We start from the raw sequence: 19,839 nt of genomic DNA, 5'->3' as shown, positions 1-19,839 counted from the left end.
AAACATTACTGATCACTTGAAACATATTGTACGATCTCCGATCTTCATAACTTAGAACAAACGAGACTTGAAAAATTAGCATAAGTTATAAGTAACTTCTTGTTGTTCATCACCAACTGTCATCAGATTCTCACAAACGTCTCGTTGGATTGGGATTACAAACCCCGAACATGAAACTTCTTGTTGTTCATCACCAACTGTCATCAGATTCTGACTCGACAACTTTGCTTTTGAAGACTTTTTCTAGAGATCACGACAAGACAACAACGGACAAACAAGTCTTTCTTCTTCGAGTTCTGTCACTTTTCCTGATAATCTAATCAACGAATGTCAAGGCGAAACCACCCAAATCTTAGGATCCTGCGACGGATTGGTCTTAATTGGGATATATGGTTTTAGGTACATTTGCTTAATCAATCCAACAACGGGAGTGCATCGAACACTCTCTCCAGAATTATTGCAGTGGCCTATACATAATTATGGTTTCCGTTCTGGTGTAAATAGTCCAACGATTACAAAGGATCGGACACTTTTTCAAGGATATACAACGTTCTTTGAAAATTGTACGTCCTTCTTTTTGTTATTAACTGACTATAGTTTTAAACTGACTATAGTTTTAACTGATTATAGTTTTGGATGTGATAATCACTATATAATATCTGCATATATGTAGAATACGATGCACGACAAAGTTATATATATGTACCATGCATCATCGTAGTGTAATCGTGGCTTTATTATTGACGTTATTGCATCAACACGGGAATAATTAATTATTAAGTAAATTGACCAATTTTTTTTTTTCTGAATAAAAGATCAATTGACGAAGTTTTGTACGTAATACTTCCAATGATAAATAAGTTTACATATTTGACCATGCATTTCTTATATCTTCTAACGTCTATATATATTTTTGTTCATTTTGAAGTTAAACTATTGGCCCTAATGCCACTTTCCGTTGGATTTGGAAAAGACATTACTACAAAATCATACAAGATGATTTCGATGTACTCGATAAAAAGCCATCTTCATGGAATTGGATATTTTAATTAACCGTTTCAGTGTCAAAGTTATATCTTTTGATGATGGCGAGCAAAGAGACGCCGGCTGGTACGATTTAGAGGACTACAAAGTTTGCAATGAACAAACACCAGTTTACGCAAACGGGTCACTTTTTTGGTTGACATTATATTATTTTACTTTCGAATATAAAACATTTTCAGAGTTGCCTTCACATCTATTAGCTATTGATCTGCACACTGAACAGTTTCGATGGGTATCATTACCAAAATGTTACATCCGTTACTCTCGTGGTGTACAAATGTGGAGCCTAAATGAACGTTTGTGCTACACATACAATGTTCTGAGTTAGACGTTTGGAGTTTACAACGAGAAGAATATTCTACTCAAAATTGGGAGAAATTATTTTCTTTTAATATTTTGAATATCAGTAGATTAGATGCAAAATGTTGGATGCTTGGTCTAAGAGCTGCTTACTTTCGAATGATTGAAAAGGGCCAAGATCAAGTGTCGTTTGATAGTCTAAAAACGGCGATTTGGTATTCCCCGACTATGATTTCTCCGTCAAGTTTGTTATAATTTTGATTTATTGGAATTGTGTGATTTTAAAAAATGCTTTAATATTATGTATTCTTATTGTATTTTATTAAGAGCTAGGTCATCAATATTGTCATTTTCTCTAGGTACATATATAACCTCTAAATTGTATATCCTCTATATTATTTCCGCATTAAAAAATATATAGACTTTTTTTTCTACGTCCATGGTAATGCACCTTCGTAGATAACCTTAACCATAGACTACACTACACAAAAAGAGGAAGAAAAAAACCTCAAGAGTTAATTTGAATTATCCCCTAGTAATGCACCTTCGTAGATATCCTTTTGCAAATACTTTAATTTGTTGCTTTCTTTAACACAATTACAATATGTTAAATGAAATTTAAGAATATTTTTTTTTCAGGTTTGGGTTTTGTATTTTACATTCAGGATTTATTTTTGAAGGAATAGGGTTTAGTATTTGGAGTTTTTACTTAGAATTTAGTTACTTTGTATATAGAACATGATATTATTGAAAATGGACAACAAGAGAAAGTGTTTTTGCAAAAAAAGTATAAAAATAGTATTTTTTTTTCAAATCCCCTTTTTTTTCAAATCCCCTTTACAATGTCTTGAAGCAATTAAATAAAATAGTAATAGTGTATCCCACAAAATATATGGTAAGCCCTCAAAAAAGAAAAAAAAAAATGACAAAATACTATAATTTTTATTTATATTAGTGTTCTTGATCACACAAAGCAACAGATCCCCAAGTATAAGGACTGGGCATCTTTTTGTATCTTTTGGTGTGCACATGACCCAATTAATGCTGAGGATATCCGAATGCATAATAATTCTCGTTTGTGAGAAACTTGCGGTTAACTGCTGAACCGGTCGCATATAAAACAAACGAATGCGCGTATTACATACTGTCTTGTGCAAACCACACGCATATTATATATATTGCGACTGTTTTTATAAGACTAGCTGTCCGTCCACCTACACTAGCCGGTCACCAGGTACTTTTATTTAGCAACAATCCCATGTGTTCACCACTCCTTGCACTCTCTCATCTCTTACCCTAAAAATCTCTCTCTCTCGCTCTCTTCTGTTTAATTCGTTTCGGTTACTTGAAGGGATTTGGTTATGGAGAATGTTGGTGCTGGGGTGCCGTTTTACGATTTAGGGCAAACAAGGGTTTATCCACTCTTCTCTGATTTTAACGATCTATCGGCGGAGAGGTATCCGGTACGGTTCATGGATTTACTTGGTGTTCATCGTAATGCCCTCACCCATACGCCGCTTATGCACTTTCCCACGACTACACCTCACTCGTCCTCGAGCGAAGCTGTGAATGGAGATCATGAAAAGAAGAGTGAGAACGACGAGGAGGAAGAAGAAGAAGAAGAAGATGGAGAAGAAGAGCAACATAAGACATATAAGAGGTGAGTTTCAGCGTTTTGTTTTCGTTTTCCTTTTTCTTAAAGTTTATTTCTTTTTCACATATATAGACGACTTTAATTTGGTTTCACATAGATTAAGAACCAGAGAAAATATTATTATATATGATGCTCTTGCTGAACTTAATTAATTTGGATATAGGTTTAAAATAACAAAGAGTATAAAGCAGACGAAAGTGAAGGTGCAAAAAGTGTCATTCATCACGAAGAGTGAGGTTCTTAATCTAGATGATGGTTACAAGTGGAGAAAATACGGTCAAAAACCTGTCAGAAACAGTCCTTTTCCAAGGTAATATATATTAAGCTTCATTCATTCATTTCCTTTACTCTGTGTCTTCTTTCTGATACATTATATTATATGAGCTAGCTAGATATTTACATATTTTGATGGGTTGTTTTTCTTCCCCTTTGCAAGGAATTATTACCGTTGCACAACAACTTGTTGTGATGTGAAGAAGAGAGTGGAGAGATCATTCAGTGATCCAAGCAGTGTAATCACCACTTACGAAGGCCAACATACTCATCCTCGTCCAGTACTCTACATACCCAAAGGAGACCGCCTTGGATTCAATGGCTCAGCTTCTAGATCCCATCTTGCCCTCCCTACACTCCCTCCTCAGCTTGTAGATTACAACAGCCATCAACAACAAGGCCAGTCTTCTTTTGGAGCTGAATACGTTATCAGGCAAGAAAAAGGATCTCATGATCATGATGACCATGATGATGACCATGATGATCATGTAGTGAAGAAGAGTCGAACTCGGGATCTGCTGGATGGAGCTGGTTCAGTCAACGATGATGGTCTTCTTCAAGATGTTGTTTCCTCTCGTATCATTAAGGAAGATTAATAGTTAATCGATTCATGCATGAAGTATCTAGCTAGCTAGCTCGGTTTAATTTTTCTAATTATATTGTAAAAACAAACCATGTAGCTGTCATACGTACTTGATCATGATGAGTATTAGGGGTTTTATTTGTATCAAATGCGAGAAATCGAACTTATTTAATAGATATTTTATTACTTTAACATAAAGAGTACCCGATTGATACAAGGATCAAAACATTGATTAATTAAAAGATTATTACACTATACTGAACCGTACGTACCACATTTAAATACCTAATTATTTTCACATTGTGTGTGTGTCTTACTGATCGATAGCTTACTAGTCACTCTAGTATATGGATCATCAAACCCATATCCGACCGCGAACAATGTACATGATTCTGAGAGCAATAATGCTATATTAGCTGGGGTTCAGTTAGGTTTTGTTTTCTCTATATAGTTTAAAGACGATATATATATATATATAGGTAAGATTGATTGATTGGTCTTTTAACAGAGAGCGGTAATTCCGGGGTTGATGATGCTTTTCTTAATTTCAGCGATTAAGTTCTGATTATAGAACTGACTTTTGAACAGAGAAACATAATTAGATGGTTCAAAGGGAATATTGATGTGGAAAAGACAAAACTTATGTTACATATTCATTGATCAAACAGGAAATTCGACGGATCAGTATATATTATCTAACACAGGGAAAAATAATTATTTACCACACAACTTGTGTATCATTTCATGACTACCCCTCCCTAGCTACTGCGTTGAAAGTCCAATTTGCTATTTTAAACTTTAACGTTTTCTTTTTGGTTTTTATTTTATTCTCGTGGTCGTTTCTTCTAAAATCCAAAAAAAATAAAAATAAATAAATAAAGGAGCAAATTAAAACAAATTCAAATTCTAACCTAACCTCTAATTAATGTTTTTTTACTTTTAAGAAATGGACAATAACGTACGTGTAGTGTAGACTATATATGACACTCTTTATATACATGTTTGTTAAAATATGAGATTCGTTCCGTCTTCAAGCTGTTTGGAAGCACAGTATGTTTGAATTGAGTCAAACCCTTATTAAGACCACACTATATGACCATTTTCTATATATAGAAATGTTTGGTTTCATCACCTTCTGTTCCAAATTTGATCTCGCCGATCGTGTCACATGGTCTTTAATTAATTTGCTCCAAGTAGAGACAGACGATGGTTTGAAAAACCTAGAAAAGACAAGTACTTATCAAATCTCTACATATCTTCTATATATTGTTATCAATAAAATGTAATATATAGTAATTAATAATTTTGAAACAAAATTTAGTTATATAAAATTTAGTTATATTTTATGCAATTTGATACATAAATAGCAATTTTGGGGAATTTAAACTATATTAGATTTCTTAGCTATATATTGTATTGTATTTTTAGTATACACAGATTTTTTCCTACTTCCCTTCTTCTTATAGCTAGGAGTACTTAATTTCTTTAGTTTTTAAATTCATTATTACACTACTTTCTCATATATATTCCTATTTTGTTGGTCATTATCTTTCTTACATAGTTACATCATATTTTCTCGTAGTGCTTTCTTCTTCTTCTTCTACTGTTAGCATATATATTATATATATAAGAGACAGAAAGAACGATTGTAAAAAAAAGTTGAAATAAACAAAAATTGACTCTTGTCGTCATACTCAAAAGGAAAATGGCATACTGTATTCGCCATTGTCTCTGTACTCCATCGGAGATTTACGAAATTACTGGTTGCTTATGTTTCGGACCCAACACGGAGAAGACCAGTGAAATCTTCAACACAATTTTCAAGGAAAACTACTCGGAGTTGGCTTTGAAAGAAACAAAGTCTGATCCAGAGCTAAGAGTGAGTGTGATGGAAAACATCATAGCAGCTTTCAATTGTAATATCCATTATACGATCATTAATTACAAGGAGAACATGGGTTTCGCTATATGGATGGTCGGTGAATATTCCTTATCGCTTTCAGAGATCGAAAATGGATGATCTGTTATCAAGCGAACCCTAGTTCATCAAATGATCCAACATGCCATTGGTTCGAAGAGTGTCGTCGAAGGCTACTCATCATCGATGGAGATGCGATGAAACTCGGAACTCAGGTAGCTATCGCACTAACCAAACTTATCCATAGATAAAAATTCTTTGTTGGGGCAAGAAAACTCAGGCAAGAACGAACAGAAGCTGTTAGAATAATAGCGTCGATGCAGCTGCTGCCTAAACCGGTCAATATGGGACGTGCGACTGTCGCTTTCCACAGCGGGGAAATCAGGAGATGCATGAGATCTATATGCCATCAAGATAAAGAGCTTAAACGGGTTTGTGAAAAAGCAAGTGGTGAGAATTTGGTTAGCTTGCTTTCCAAGAAACTGCAAGAATATGAACAAAGAGATTTGGATGACCAAGCGTTTAATCAGTTGGTAAGCAACCTCATTCACCCAACGTTGTATCGGTTTTGGTTATGCTCGTTCTTGATTATTAGTATTTTAATTTATGTTTCTTAATTATGGATATAGGAAGCAATCTTTTACGGGTCGAATAACGATGGTCATGCATAGGGAGACATGCGATGCAAATGTATGGATACATTAAAAGTTGTTTTCCTTAATTTGAACTATAATTAAATAAAGCATATATATCCTTCATGAAACATTTAATTTGAAAGCTTGCAATGAAGAAATTTATATGTGTGTTATCATTGCTCCAAGAGTCCAAGGGGTTGATAGAGAAACATTAATTCCAAAAAGAAACTCTAACCAAAATTATTGACGAATCGGTGAAGGACGAGATCAATTGACACAAAAAAACAGTCGTTTCCCTTATGTTTCTCCTTATTCAAGGGATCTATATTTAATACGGTTTTATGTTGTTAATTATAAGAACAAAACATTGACATGTCAGAGCAAGCATGAACAACGTATACTTATATAACTCGTTCTGAAACGACGACGTTATGAACAAATCGTGAAAACTTGAACCGACGTCGTATAAATGAGGGTATATATGTTATTTACAGAAATGAAAGGTTCTAAAGGAAAAATAAAACACTAATTTTTGGAAGCTGTCAATTTCAGTTCCTACAAGCATCGAACCCTAATAGCAAATTTGTCTCGTCCAGCATCTTCTTCTCGTTTTCGAGAAATTGGGTCGCCATTGATTCGAACCTCGCAAGGTAGGATTATAGATTTCTATATTCTAGGTTATACTCTTTTTCTTCTCTTTCTCCGACGCTCTTTGGTCGCATTGAGCTATATGTTACATTTGTGACAATCGGGTAACAGGGTTATTCGAATTCTCACACAATTTTTGTTTATCTCTATGAAAGATGGCAAATTTTTCGGTTTAATCGTATTGCGTGATGAAGAATTTCTCGTAATTAGGTTATTTGTCTTATGGAAAATGTGGCGTCTAGTCTTTCTTCTTCTTATAATTTTTAGTGATAAGAGTCTTCAGATTGATTGATACTTTTGTGGATGAATGAACCCTTGATTGAATCATAGTCTCTTTCTGGTCACTGAAACTTGTGTTTGCTTTCAGATGGAAAGCACTAGATCGGACCCAGAGCTTGATGATGACTTTAGTGAAATCTACAAGGAGTATACTGGTCCTGTGACTACTGTCACCAACACTATCCAAGACAAAGACAAACCTATTAAACAACGGTCTGAAGAAAGATGTGATGAAGAAGGTCAACAACCTGACCCCAATTCTGTGCCAACTGATTTCACTAGCCGAGAAGCTAAGGTTTGGGAGGCTAAATCGAAAGCTACTGAGAGGAATTGGAAGAAGAGGAAAGAAGAAGAAATGATCTGTAAGATATGTGGGGAGTCTGGTCATTTCACTCAGGTGATCCTTCAATTTTCTTCTAGCTAACTCCTTTCTAGTTTTTACATCATCTGTGTGTCTTTCTGAATGTTGCATCATTCATCTTTGTTCCATATTTTAGGGATGTCCATCAACACTTGGTGCCAACAGGAAGTCTCAAGAATTCTTTGAAAGGGTACCGGCTAGGGACAAGAATGTGAGAGTTTTGTTTACGGAGAAAGTTATGGAAGGTATTGAAAGGGAGACCGGCTGCAAGATTAAAATGGATGACAAGTTCATAATTGTCAGTGGCAAAGACAGATTAATCTTGAGGAAAGGTGTTGATGCTGTTCACAAGGTTAAGGAGGATGGTGAGATGAAAAGCTCTTCTGCTCCTCACAGGAGCAGATCCAGGTCACCTAGGCGAACATCTGTTGGTCCACCGCGTGCTCGAAACTCTGAACCTCAAGTACAGCACCCGCCATCACATGGTTCATCAAGTTTCTCAGAGCGCTCTGGAAGGCAAGATAAGTTTGTGGATAATCGTGTGCGTGAAGAAAATCGTGTTCGTGAGAATCAGCGAAATGTTTACCGAGGATCACCACAAGGTAGGGACAGGATAGGATACCTTAGAAACCTGGTTATTGTCTCTTATAGTCTTGTCTTTAAGGAAGTTGATTTTCCGGCTTGTTTTTGGCCGATAATGTCCTTTTCTTATCTTTATTTTGCAGCCAAAAGGTAAGTCCTTATGTTCAAGCATTTTGTACAGTACTGAAGTAAATAAATTATTTACTACACTTTTTTGTTTGATCTTCTCTGATTGAAGTTGGAATCATGTGTCTTACTGTAGCTGTAACCTTTCACTTAGTCTCGTGGTCATGCAGTTAACATTATTATTCATTTTATGAAGCTTATGGTAGTGACAGAGCTCGGAGTCGTTCCACACATTCAAAATCTCCTGGGAGACCACGTTATAGTGGATGGGATAAACCGTATGACAGGCAAAAGCCTGAGGTGAGTGGTTATAGGTCTGAAAGATGGGATCAAGAGAGAATGGGTGGCTCCAGCGACATTCAGGTGAGTCAACAGTTTGAACGCCCTCCTTTCCCACAGACGTTAGAGGAACTAGAATTGGAATATACGAGGGATGCAATGGAGCTTGAAAAGAAACGGGATAAGGAAGAAGATGAGGAGAACATCAAGCATCGTGAGGTAAGAGATCCAGTGACCGAATGTGTTCCTCTTAGATTCAAAACGAGTATAGGATGGATTGAATTCTATCACCTCAGAAATTGCAATTCCTAGGAGTTTCAACTATGAAAGTTTCATGCTTTTTACATTTTAGTTGCTCATAGTATAGGATGGCAGCGGATCTCTCCAAATGTAACTTAGTCCCCAGTCTCCTAATGAAATGCAATTACTGTTGAAGAAGTTCAGCTTCTGACATCAATTTGTGCGAGTTTATAGACAATCCGGGAACTGAGAGAGAGTTACATGAAGAAACTGGCTGGGCTAAGGGGTATGAATGCTAAACAATGGGATGAGTTCCTTCAATTGGATGCTCAAAGACGTCAACAGCAAGCACGGCAGCAAATTTCTGGTCTGAGTTATGGTAACTATAGACAGTTTCCTTATACCGAGTTCGATGATGGGTACTCTGCCAATCATCCTCCCTATGGTGGAAACAATGTGCCAATGGATTCCCAGGGCAGATATCCAAACCATGTAAAAAACTATTCCTCAAGGCATCAAGAAAACAATTATAGTACTGGGTTTCAACGCCAGAGACGTGAGGACTATGGAAAAGCCTACAATCGTTATTAGACCATCGTAACCAGATGGTGTATGGTAAGTTGTTTCTCTCATATGAGGACGAAAGTTAGTAATGTGCTGTTCTTGGAGTTGATGGTTTTGATTGAGTAGCAGATCACAGTGTAGATTGTGGATTCTCGAAGAGTCTATCTTTGTCTCTCTCTACTTTTTGGCCTAAAAAGTTATTTGAAAATTTCAGGGTCTGCTGAATATGGGTTACGACAAACGAGTCCAGATCTCACCTCCAAATCTCTGGTAGGTAATCCGAATTCTTATTATGTTGCACACATAATGTAACTTGGAGACAATGCGCAAGCAAAGGGTTGTTCCTTGTTGGTGAGCCAGTCTAATATGTGGCAATGTTGAAACTGTCCTCGTCCGTGCAAAAGAAGACCTGTAATTGCCAGCAATCTGTTTCTCCTTTGGTTTGTGTTTTTACATTCTAAAAGATTTCCTGCTTTAAGAGTAGTGATAAACCATTTCATTGTACTCATACTTCATCCTGTAGACAGGTTATTTTCTTTAAGATCTGATTAATTGCGAATATCTCTTTTGCTTCTGTCAAAATGTTTATGGTCTGGCCATTGTCTTTCCAAGCGCTCACATCGGAATGGTTGATGAGATACAACTCTATTACAAAGTTGCCCTAATGTGGTGACATTAATCCCTCGTGAATCCAAAATGTCTTGAGAAAGGCATAAGTTAAGTTTTGACTTTGACACTTCGTTTTCCTCTACAAAGGTTGCAACTTTTGCACTTGCCATTTACAGATACAGAGCGAGCTTGGTTCGGATAAGTTTGTTTCATAATTTCACAGTATAGCTTTAATGCGGTGCCCCGTATGATGGGTTGATCTTGTCACTCACTCGGCTGGTAGGCTCGGTAGCTAATGGACTGGGCCTGATAATTTAAAACTTATCACATGCCTATTATTAGCCTACATAACGAACACTTGGGCTCCGCATTCGTAATATTTGAGGGGGCTATATAAGATGCTTTGTTAAGTTGTGGGGTGAAATTGAAAATTATAATAAAACCTAAGCCGCCTCTCTCTCTCCCCTCCTAAATCACGCGCTGCCGAACCCTAGTTTTCATAAATTTTTCCATTCATTCCTTCTTCTGTTTGTGCTCTCGTGGAGGAGATGGGTACAGAGAGAAAGAGGAAAGTTAGTTTGTTCGACGTTATGGACGATCCGTCGGCTCCACCGAAGCACGGCAAAATCAATGGTCTTCCCGACGTCGGAATCAACAGTCTCGTCAATAAATGGAACGGGAAGCCTTATTCACAGAGGTATTATGATATTTTGGAGAAACGGAGGACTCTTCCTGTCTGGCTGCAAAAAGAGGAGTTTCTCAAAACTTTGAACAGCCATCAGACCCTTATTCTTGTCGGTGAGACCGGTAGTGGTAAAACTACCCAGGTAAAGTTTTCATCTTTTCTTCTTCTCATACTTTGAATTTGATATATAGACTTATTATGAATGATTTAATTGGAGTTATGATGTTTAGTGTCTATAGAATGAAGAGCTAATTGTAAATTTTGTTTCTTTGTACAGATCCCACAGTTCGTTATAGATGCTGTGGACGCTGAAACTTCGGATAAGCGTAGGAAGTGGTTGGTTGGATGCACACAGCCTCGTAGAGTTGCAGCCATGTCTGTGTCTCGTCGTGTTGCTGAAGAGATGGATGTTACTATAGGGGAAGAAGTTGGTTACAGCATTCGTTTTGAGGACTGCAGTAGCCCCAGAACCGTGCTTAAGTAAGCATTAGTTCCCTCTTTTAGCTTCGCATCTTTATAATACATGTACTTGCCGACTTGTATCTAATCATGTATGACTAGGTACTTGACTGATGGTATGCTCCTGAGAGAAGCAATGGCGGACCCGCTCCTAGAGAGATACAAAGTGATCATTCTCGATGAGGCCCACGAAAGAACTCTAGCCACAGATGTGCTCTTTGGTCTTCTCAAGGAAGTGTTGAAAAATAGACCTGATCTTAAGTTAGTTGTGATGAGTGCTACTCTAGAAGCTGAAAAGTTTCAGGAATATTTTAGCGGTGCTCCTCTGATGAAAGTTCCGGGTAGGCTTCATCCAGTTGAGATCTTTTACACTCAGGAGCCTGAGAGGGACTATCTTGAGGCTGCTATTAGAACTGTTGTTCAGATCCACATGTGTGAGCCACCTGGTGATATTCTTGTTTTCTTAACTGGGGAGGAGGAGATTGAAGATGCCTGCCGCAAAATCAATAAAGAGGTTGGTAATCTTGGGGATCAGGTGGGACCTGTTAAAGTCGTGCCACTGTATTCTACTCTTCCACCTGCGATGCAGCAGAAGATATTTGATCCTGCTCCAGAGCCGGTAACTGAAGGTGGTCCTCCTGGGAGAAAGATTGTTGTCTCCACTAACATTGCTGAGACTTCCCTAACTATAGATGGGATTGTCTATGTCATTGACCCTGGTTTTGCTAAGCAAAAAGTCTACAACCCACGAATCCGTGTTGAGTCATTGTTGGTGTCCCCGATTTCTAAGGCAAGTGCTCACCAGAGATCTGGTCGTGCTGGTAGAACAAGGCCTGGAAAATGCTTCAGGCTTTATACAGAGAAGAGTTTCAATAATGACTTGCAGCCGCAGACCTATCCTGAAATATTAAGATCAAACCTTGCAAACACTGTTCTGACCTTGAAAAAACTGGGTATCGATGACCTGGTGCACTTCGATTTTATGGATCCCCCTGCTCCTGAAACGCTGATGCGAGCCTTAGAAGTTTTGAATTACTTGGGAGCACTGGATGATGAAGGTAACTTGACAAAGACAGGTGAGATAATGAGTGAGTTCCCCTTGGATCCACAGATGGCAAAGATGCTCATAGTCAGTCCTGAATTCAACTGCTCAAACGAGATTCTCTCTGTTTCAGCCATGCTTTCAGGTACGCTCTTACTTCCGGTTTTTTTTATAATAATCTTGCTAGTTGTGGTTAGGTATGTAGTTAAGGGTAGGGTTAAAATTGCTCCCAATTTCCATTCTGCAACTAGTCTAATGTGCATTAGAACTCATATGTGTGATTATCACATTTAGAAATAAGTATTAGAGTTAGGTTATCATCAGCAGTCTCTAGTCTGGGTTCTGCATACCCATGGTTAGGGGTATCCTAAGTAAGTGCTGATGCAGATAGTAGTTGCAGTTTCTCAGTTATTCTCTCTCATGAAGCAAATGGTATCAGTCTCATCGCCTCTATGCATCTGCTGACCTCTTCCATGGACCTCTTCTGTTATAAATACCAATTCTTTCTCTAGTACCGAATTGCTTTATTCGGCCTAGAGAGGCTCAAAAAGCAGCAGATGAAGCTAAAGCTAGGTTTGGACACATTGATGGAGATCACCTCACATTGTTGAATGTCTACCATGCTTTTAAGCAAAATAGTAAGTGATTATCCCTTTGTCTTCCTCTTTTGTTTATAGCTACGTTAGACAATTAAAATTACCATAACTAACTTGATCAATGTAAATTCTTACAGATGAAGATCCCAATTGGTGCTATGAAAACTTCATCAACAATAGAGCAATGAAATCTGCAGACAATGTTAGACAGCAGCTAGTCCGGATAATGTCAAGGTTCAACCTGAAGATGTGCAGCACTGATTTTAACAGCCGCGACTACTACATTAATATAAGGAAGGCCATGCTTGCCGGTTATTTCATGCAAGTGGCTCACTTAGAACGCACTGGCCATTACTTGACAGTCAAAGACAATCAAGTATGTCAAAACAAAATCAGCTTATATTGTTGTTTCCATTTAAACATTTTTCTCTTGTGTTAATCTCATGGTGAAATTCTTGGTTGGCAGGTGGTTCATCTGCATCCATCAAATTGCTTGGATCACAAACCTGAGTGGGTAATCTACAACGAATATGTTTTGACTAGCCGGAATTTCATCAGAACTGTGACAGATATTCGCGGTGAATGGTAGGTTCTTACATTTCCTGTTCTTGTGTTCTAAAGTTAATATCTTGTGGGAGTTTTTGTTTCTGAAAAATTCTTCTTTCTCCCATGTGGATTCACAGGCTAGTAGATGTTGCTTCTCATTACTATGATCTTTCCAACTTTCCCAACTGCGAAGCGAAACGTGTCCTCGAGAAGCTTTATAAGAAGAGAGAAAGGGAGAAGGAAGAGAGCAAGAGCCGGAAGTGAAGGAGAATCATATCCTCGTATGTCAACGTCTAATTCTACTTGGACAAGAGAACCAATCCATAAGAAGCCTCTGTTATAATTATAAATTACTTGTTGACCGAAAGAGTCTAGCGAAATATTGTTTCTGTAGGTGTTGAGTTGAAACAGTAATTTTGCATTATCTCAAAATGTTGTTCTTTTTAAGTGCTATAAAGATTTCCATTGCCTAGTCTCTCTCTTATGATTATCTGATCTTATGATTTCTTAAATATATAATTTTATGATGTGATTGACAAATTTTGAAGAAAAGGGGTTGGCTGTACGTTCAAGACAAGGCACGGAGTAGTTACTAGAGACTTTCTACTTAATTTAGTCTAAGTTGTGTTTTCTACTAACATATAGAGAACTCAATTAGTCTGAAGCAGAAACGTTTCGATCTACAGCTAGCTTATTTCCATGGGGCAGCCACAATTGCCTGAAACTCCTGATCTACTTTCTGAACCCTTTGGTCAAGAACCGCAGCATGAGACTGCATCAGGGCTATCTCCTTGTCTAGTGCCACTTTCGCTTCCTTCATCAACACTTCTTGTCTCTGCAATTCAACAATTTCTTCTTCACACTTCCTTCTTTTATTGTCATTCTCTGTGATCTTTTCCTCAACAGCTTTTAATTCATCCAAAGCCGATGTCTGGCTTTCTTTAATGGACAAAAGCTTGGAGATCCGAAATCGAGGTGTTGCAACATTGAACCCGTGTTTCTCTAGCATGAGAAAACATTCGTCGATCCTGTTAATCGAGCTTATTGGATCGTCGACTTGTAGATTTTTGACTTTCTCTAACAGCGCAGTGAACTTCACCATTGTACCAATGGCGTCTCCTTCACGAAACTCTTCTTCGCTCTCTAGAAGTGGACTAAAATGTGGACGTTGTGGCACTGCTTTAAAGACCTCCATTGATTCAAGGACTTCCCAAATTGGTGACTTCTTTACAAATGGCAGAACCATTGTTGACTCTCTCGCTGGGGGAGTTTCCACAACAGAATTAAGCCCTGGATCAGGAGTCGGAGATATGGATTGCCCTGAGTAACAAGATGAAAGGAAAACACAAAACAATGAGAATCGAAAGCTAAAAGAGCATCAAATATTTCAAAGACGTATAAGCCCTTAATCCAGCCAGACCCGATGATGAATTTCCACCGTGGATCCATGAAGCGAGAGGCCTATCCTCATCAGTCATATCAGAAAGTTCAATAGTCGCAGCCTTTGAACCATTACCAGTCACACCTACAAGTTATAATGCCAAGAATTTTTCAAGATTGCAAGAAACAACTGCCACTTACTTATCCACTAAAGCTAAGAGAGCATACCAGTCTTCTGCGTAGGCTCTGTGCTTATGAACTTACGTGGTTGTCCTCTTTTCCTCTTATTAACACTTTCTCTGTTTTTCATCTCCTCAGGTGCCTGGATAGAATCAATAGGATTAATGACAGGCAAAGTGCACAGTTAAACAGTGTGACTAACTAACTTTCACCTTCTCTCCAACAGAATCATTTGTAGAGCCCTTTTGATTCTTCATTGCCTGAAGTTTCTTCCTCGGAGATGTTTTTCCTTGTGTTTTGACCGCTGGTTTCGTCAGAGTAGCGGCTGCTACGCCCAGGACCACGGATGAGTGAAACTCTGTTGCTAGAAACAGTAATACTTAGTTTCATTTACTGACACAAACAACTTCCAACAAGAATAACCATCATACTTGTGAAGGTATATAACACTTACTTGCTGGTGTCTCCTGTTGGCTTGTGACTGGGGTGTTCTCATTCATCACAACATCAGCCATATTACTCCCTAATTCTCCAGTTAACTGCTGCGGAAAACACACAAAGTTAACCGTAATTACCCAATGTGTCATTGGAAAAAGATTGCTTCAAACAAGTTAAATTCACTGATATAGTTAAATCGCTGATACAACTTAGAACTGGTAAAGTAGTGTTCAACTTGAGAGATAGAGAGGGACGGAATGAATATATAACTCACAGCAACAGTTTCGGAGAGCGGTATCCCACTCACAGTGACAGATACTCTACCAGCCTTTTCAACATCTCCTCCATTGGAAGAGGCAGGAAGAGGATTCTGCATAACGCCATTAGAAGAGCGTGTCACCCTCATTGTTTTCCCTGTGCCCAAAGTTGTTTTCTCTCTCAAGGCAGGTCGAACAGTTACCCTTATGCGGGTTGAAGCAGCTGTTTGTCCAACTGCATGGGAACTTTCATCGCTATCTGAAACCTAAAAATTGGAACACAAAAACTGATTTCAATGGTTTTTTCTCCCAAAAGATGAAACACACAATGGTGTTTTATGTAAGAATCACAGTAACAAAGAAGTGACTACCTTGTCTTCTCTATGCCAAACGCCATCTTTCCATTGTATAGAAGGTCTTAAATGAGAGAGGCTAAACTCCTTGCTCTCCTTGTTTGACCCCAGAGCCACTGCGTAGCTCTTCCCAGAAAGGACTTTACTAACAACACCCGGACACCAACCAGAACTGATAAGCGCATCCACATTATCCATCAATTTGTAATCACTTAACCCACAAGGCGGTGGTAAAGGTCGGATTTTGGAATAAGGAATGCTAATGTTGGCGCAATCGACCTCTTCATCGCTCAAAGCCTTCAACTTCACCAGTAATGTTTCATCATCGTTCTCCTTAATGGCTATAGCCGGAGCCCAAACATCGCCCAAATGGTCTACCGCAGTTCTGACTTCTACAGACTTTCCAGCGCTAAAATCTGACTCAATCAATTGCTTCAAAGACAACAAAAGCAAAAAGAAAAAAAGAGGATCCTTTTAGTGTGATACCAACGAAAGTTAGTGTTGAATCAAAGATGAATGAAGAGAGAAGAAAACCCTCAGACACTTACTTGTTTCTCGCATCGAAACCATTCATCATCTTTCCAAACCCAATGTGGACGCAGATCCTTCCGTTCAATCTCAATTACATCAGGTTTGAATCTGAGATATACCAAGAAACGACGATTTCCCAACACTTTAATCACCGAACCGGACCACCAACCACCTCTATAAGCAGCGTCAATCACGTCACCTTCCTCAAAATCGACCTCTGGAAACGGATCCGGCGGCGGAACAGGACGAATCAAACGATGCACGGTGGTCTGTATCAACGGAGGAGAATAGTCTTCCTTAAGCAGAGGATTCAAGTGACGAACAGAGAGCTTCTTCCGCTTCGATTTAGCTAGATTCTCTTCAAGTATGACACGGTACCATACAGTTCCAGTACCATAATCATACTCGCAAGAAGAGACTTCAATTTCAGAACCTTTCGAAATGGAGAGTTTCTCTTTTCTTCCAGTAGTTAACAACATGCCTCCTCTCAGAAAACCCTAAGCAAACAACTAGACTCTTTCTTCACCAGAACCCTAGACCTAAGAAGAAGAGAAGAAAGATAAAGTGAGAGTGCTCTCGTCAAACTTTGTGAAAAATGCCGCTAAAGATAGTAAGATTTGAGTGTGTAAAGATACTCTTTCCATTATTAATGCAGTGGAGATCTATGCTACACTCGTTTGTTTAGTAAGTAATTAACTTCGCATATGGTTTTCTCTTACAACGTATTCAATATTATTAAATCGGGAATTGTAGCTTCTGGTTTGTATTATAGTGCCGCTCATCCAATACGATTTGTGGATTAGTTATATATAATTTGGATGTATGTTTGTAAACAGATAGAAATTAAAATAATACTACAGTACAGACTTTTTCTCTTAAACGAAAATTTCTACTTAACTGGTAACTTTATTAAAATACAATTCATTTTGTTCATTTTTCATCAAGGTAGTACGGTTTCAGTACTGTTCAAATTTTGAAATTTTATCTCACGGAATTTTATAGATAAAATTGATAAATGGAGAACCTAACGAAATTGGAATATCCGCCGAAATTGGGACCAAATTTTATAAGCGTGTCTGAAATTTTTAGGATGAAAGAAGAAAACTTATGAATTATTAAGAGCGAAGAACAAAGTATGAAGTGATATAAGTTTGAGACGAAAGAACAAAAGAGAGACGACGAACGATAGAAGACAGGACTCTCCTCGAATAAAACCAAACCACATATTGCTCTCCCTAAGCCTGCATTTAATTTAATCACGCATATTAGTTAAGTTCTTTAACAATCAAATCTTTTACTAATAGATTTGAAAAGCTGTAAACTTTAACTACCTTGTTTGCAATGTTGTTAGAGAGCCAGTCAAGTCCCTCATAAAGCCCTTCTCCGGAGGTAGCACATGTGCTCTGTATGTACCTGTTAATTGATATTACATCAGTTCTTTAGCCTTTCAAAGTACCGCTAGGTATCTGGTTTTCACAATTCAAGGTATTTGGGTTTAGATTTCTATGGCTCACCAGTGTCGTTGGCGGAGAGAGTGAAGCCCAAGCTTGTCAGTTATCTCAGCGGCGTTCATAGCATTGGGAAGATCTTGCTTGTTAGCAAATACAAGAAGCACAGCATCTCTCAATTCATCCTGCACAACTCAAAAGGAAACAAAAATGATGACTCTTGCTTCATCATGTAACTAGATAGATAGAGGGAGGGAGGGATTTTTGTTTGGGTTTTACTTCATTCAGCATTCTGTGAAGCTCATCCCTAGCTTCCACAACACGGTCACGATCATTGCTGTCCACCACAAAGATTAGTCCCTGGGTGTTCTGGAAGTAGTGCCTCCACAATGGACGAATCTGGATGAGCAAGTGAAACCAAAAAAATGTTATATTGGAATAGCGAGAGTGCCATTTAGCAAAATGGGGTTTAGTTCATTGAGAATCAAGGATTTAGCTTTAATAATTTCAGAATGCTAGTAAAGGAGTGTAATATCAATACCTTGTCTTGACCCCCGACATCCCACACGGTAAAGCTAATGTTCTTGTATTCCACAGTCTCCACGTTGAAACCTAGCAAAAACCAATATTGTCAATTCAAGAGAACTAAAAAAGTATTCACACTGTTAAACATACACAGAAACCATGAGTCAGAGATGAAAATCCTTCAACAAGTACACACACAAAATTGCAACTGACTATTCAATATCCAAACTAGAATTTCACCATAAGTTACAAATCCAACCATGATACGAAAATTTCACATAATCCCTTGCGAGGAATGCATCACAATGTGTCAATTTCCCATAATTACATGTGAGAGAGAAGATACAAAGTTATAAACTCACCAATGGTTGGAATCGTAGTCACGATCTCTCCAAGCTTGAGCTTGTACAGGATCGTAGTCTTACCAGCAGCATCGAGACCCACCATCAGGATACGCATCTCTTTCTTCGCAAAGAGCCTGCTGAACAACTTTCCAAAGGACAGCCCCATTTTTTCAAGCCTGTTACAGTGTTTTCACATTATATCGTCAGTCTAAACGCATACTCATTTGCAGCATACACAGATTAATATCACTTGGGAAAACAATCACAAAGCAACGCAGTTTTGATGCGTCCAACGATTTCGTTTAACTGTGAGCTCCTATGATTTTACAAATTCTCTCGGAACTCGGTTTCAGCATTCACATAGATTCAATATCCATTAACTAGAGAAAACAAATACAAAGCAAGGTAGTTTCGATGCATACTAGATTGCAAATTCTCTCGGATCTCATTCGTATCAGGATGTATCGATCAAACAAACAACATGATTAAACAATAAGAGAGATCTAAATTTAAAATTCCGACTTCAGGTGAACACCCGATCTGAAAAAAAGAACAAATCTAGATCACTGTGTATAACAATCATGCAGATACAGATCTATGATCCCAAAGGAAACGAATCACACGAAATCATGTCACATTCATAAGGAAATTAGGCGAATATGCACAGATCTGGAAACGAGGAACCACGATCGCGAGGGAGAGAGTAGAAACAGACGATCAAGTAAAGCAAATAGAGAGAGAGGGTTACAGATTCGTCGAAGAACCGAGACTTACCGGAAAAAAAAAACAACGCCGAAGAAGAAGACCTAGACTTACACTGTCGCCGATGGTCGTCCAAAGAACAAGAAATGGTCTTCGAACGTGAGAGGAGGAATCGTGGAACGCAACAATTCTCTACTTATTGCCAAAAAAAAAAGAAATTGAATTATTTCTCTCGTCGTGAACTGTTAACTTTAATAT

General features: G+C 38.1%; 6 protein-coding genes across 10 annotated transcripts; 4 read left to right on the top strand and 2 right to left on the bottom strand.

The window, feature by feature from the left end:
- The first annotated feature begins 170 nt into the window (after nucleotides 1-170).
- On the top strand, nucleotides 171-1,599 carry LOC17885058 (putative F-box protein At1g71320). Its single transcript, XM_023783206.1, is given in 5 exon segments — nucleotides 171-185; nucleotides 248-563; nucleotides 929-1,007; nucleotides 1,063-1,349; nucleotides 1,352-1,599. Coding segments are annotated over 5 exon segments (945 nt in total).
- Nucleotides 1,600-2,705: 1,106 nt separating this feature from the next.
- On the top strand, nucleotides 2,706-3,867 carry LOC17886369 (probable WRKY transcription factor 68). The gene is made up of 3 exons (XM_006292903.1): nucleotides 2,706-3,004; nucleotides 3,162-3,308; nucleotides 3,435-3,867. The coding sequence occupies exons 1-3, from the start codon at nucleotides 2,706-2,708 to the stop codon at nucleotides 3,865-3,867; spliced, it is 879 nt and encodes a 292-aa protein (XP_006292965.1).
- Nucleotides 3,868-6,971: 3,104 nt separating this feature from the next.
- On the top strand, nucleotides 6,972-10,060 carry LOC17885212 (RNA-binding protein 25). Of its 2 annotated transcripts, XM_006290960.2 has the most exons (6): nucleotides 6,972-7,057; nucleotides 7,423-7,731; nucleotides 7,832-8,297; nucleotides 8,600-8,901; nucleotides 9,157-9,537; nucleotides 9,701-10,060. In XM_006290960.2, the coding sequence occupies exons 2-5, from the start codon at nucleotides 7,423-7,425 to the stop codon at nucleotides 9,511-9,513; spliced, it is 1,434 nt and encodes a 477-aa protein (XP_006291022.1). In that variant the 5' UTR covers nucleotides 6,972-7,057; the 3' UTR covers nucleotides 9,514-9,537; nucleotides 9,701-10,060. The 2 variants fall into 2 exon arrangements, with proteins under 2 accessions (XP_006291022.1, XP_023639063.1); XM_023783295.1 differs by lacking the exons at nucleotides 9,157-9,537; nucleotides 9,701-10,060 and adding an exon at nucleotides 9,050-9,150.
- Nucleotides 10,061-10,556: 496 nt separating this feature from the next.
- Nucleotides 10,557-13,895, top strand: LOC17885209 (probable pre-mRNA-splicing factor ATP-dependent RNA helicase DEAH2). 2 transcript variants are annotated; one of them, XM_023783452.1, is made up of 7 exons: nucleotides 10,562-10,922; nucleotides 11,058-11,260; nucleotides 11,342-12,426; nucleotides 12,794-12,919; nucleotides 13,015-13,253; nucleotides 13,344-13,462; nucleotides 13,561-13,895. In XM_023783452.1, exons 1-7 carry the CDS (start codon nucleotides 10,644-10,646, stop codon nucleotides 13,685-13,687), a joined length of 2,178 nt encoding a protein of 725 aa, XP_023639220.1. In that variant the 5' UTR covers nucleotides 10,562-10,643; the 3' UTR covers nucleotides 13,688-13,895. The 2 variants fall into 2 exon arrangements, with proteins under 2 accessions (XP_023639221.1, XP_023639220.1); XM_023783453.1 differs by lacking the exons at nucleotides 12,794-12,919; nucleotides 13,015-13,253; nucleotides 13,344-13,462; nucleotides 13,561-13,895 and adding an exon at nucleotides 12,682-12,787 and having other exon boundaries at nucleotides 10,557-10,922.
- A 98-nt stretch (nucleotides 13,896-13,993) lies between these two features.
- LOC17886452 (DUF724 domain-containing protein 7) lies at nucleotides 13,994-17,174 on the bottom strand. 3 transcript variants are annotated; one of them, XM_023783451.1, is made up of 8 exons: nucleotides 16,580-17,174; nucleotides 16,050-16,463; nucleotides 15,696-15,944; nucleotides 15,438-15,525; nucleotides 15,196-15,347; nucleotides 15,032-15,125; nucleotides 14,844-14,948; nucleotides 13,994-14,743 (listed from the first exon to the last, which is right to left on the bottom strand). In XM_023783451.1, exons 1-8 carry the CDS (start codon nucleotides 17,039-17,041, stop codon nucleotides 14,115-14,117), a joined length of 2,193 nt encoding a protein of 730 aa, XP_023639219.1. In that variant the 5' UTR covers nucleotides 17,042-17,174; the 3' UTR covers nucleotides 13,994-14,114. The 3 variants fall into 3 exon arrangements, with proteins under 3 accessions (XP_023639219.1, XP_006290646.1, XP_006290647.1); XM_006290584.2 differs by having other exon boundaries at nucleotides 15,196-15,341; XM_006290585.2 differs by having other exon boundaries at nucleotides 15,438-15,522.
- A 431-nt stretch (nucleotides 17,175-17,605) lies between these two features.
- On the bottom strand, nucleotides 17,606-19,761 carry LOC17886386 (ADP-ribosylation factor 1). Its single transcript, XM_006291856.2, has 7 exons — nucleotides 19,654-19,761; nucleotides 18,898-19,055; nucleotides 18,552-18,622; nucleotides 18,290-18,409; nucleotides 18,077-18,195; nucleotides 17,894-17,975; nucleotides 17,606-17,803 (listed from the first exon to the last, which is right to left on the bottom strand). The coding sequence occupies exons 2-7, from the start codon at nucleotides 19,043-19,045 to the stop codon at nucleotides 17,798-17,800; spliced, it is 546 nt and encodes a 181-aa protein (XP_006291918.1). The 5' UTR covers nucleotides 19,046-19,055; nucleotides 19,654-19,761; the 3' UTR covers nucleotides 17,606-17,797.
- Between the last annotated feature and the right edge of the window lie 78 nt (nucleotides 19,762-19,839).

The sequence above is a fragment of the Capsella rubella genome, unplaced genomic scaffold (genome assembly GCF_000375325.1).
Source record: "Capsella rubella cultivar Monte Gargano unplaced genomic scaffold, Caprub1_0 scaffold_5, whole genome shotgun sequence".
Classification (NCBI taxonomy): domain Eukaryota; kingdom Viridiplantae; phylum Streptophyta; class Magnoliopsida; order Brassicales; family Brassicaceae; genus Capsella; species Capsella rubella.
The sequence above is the reverse complement of the archived record's forward strand: the minus strand, read 5'-3'. Positions and strand labels throughout refer to the sequence as shown.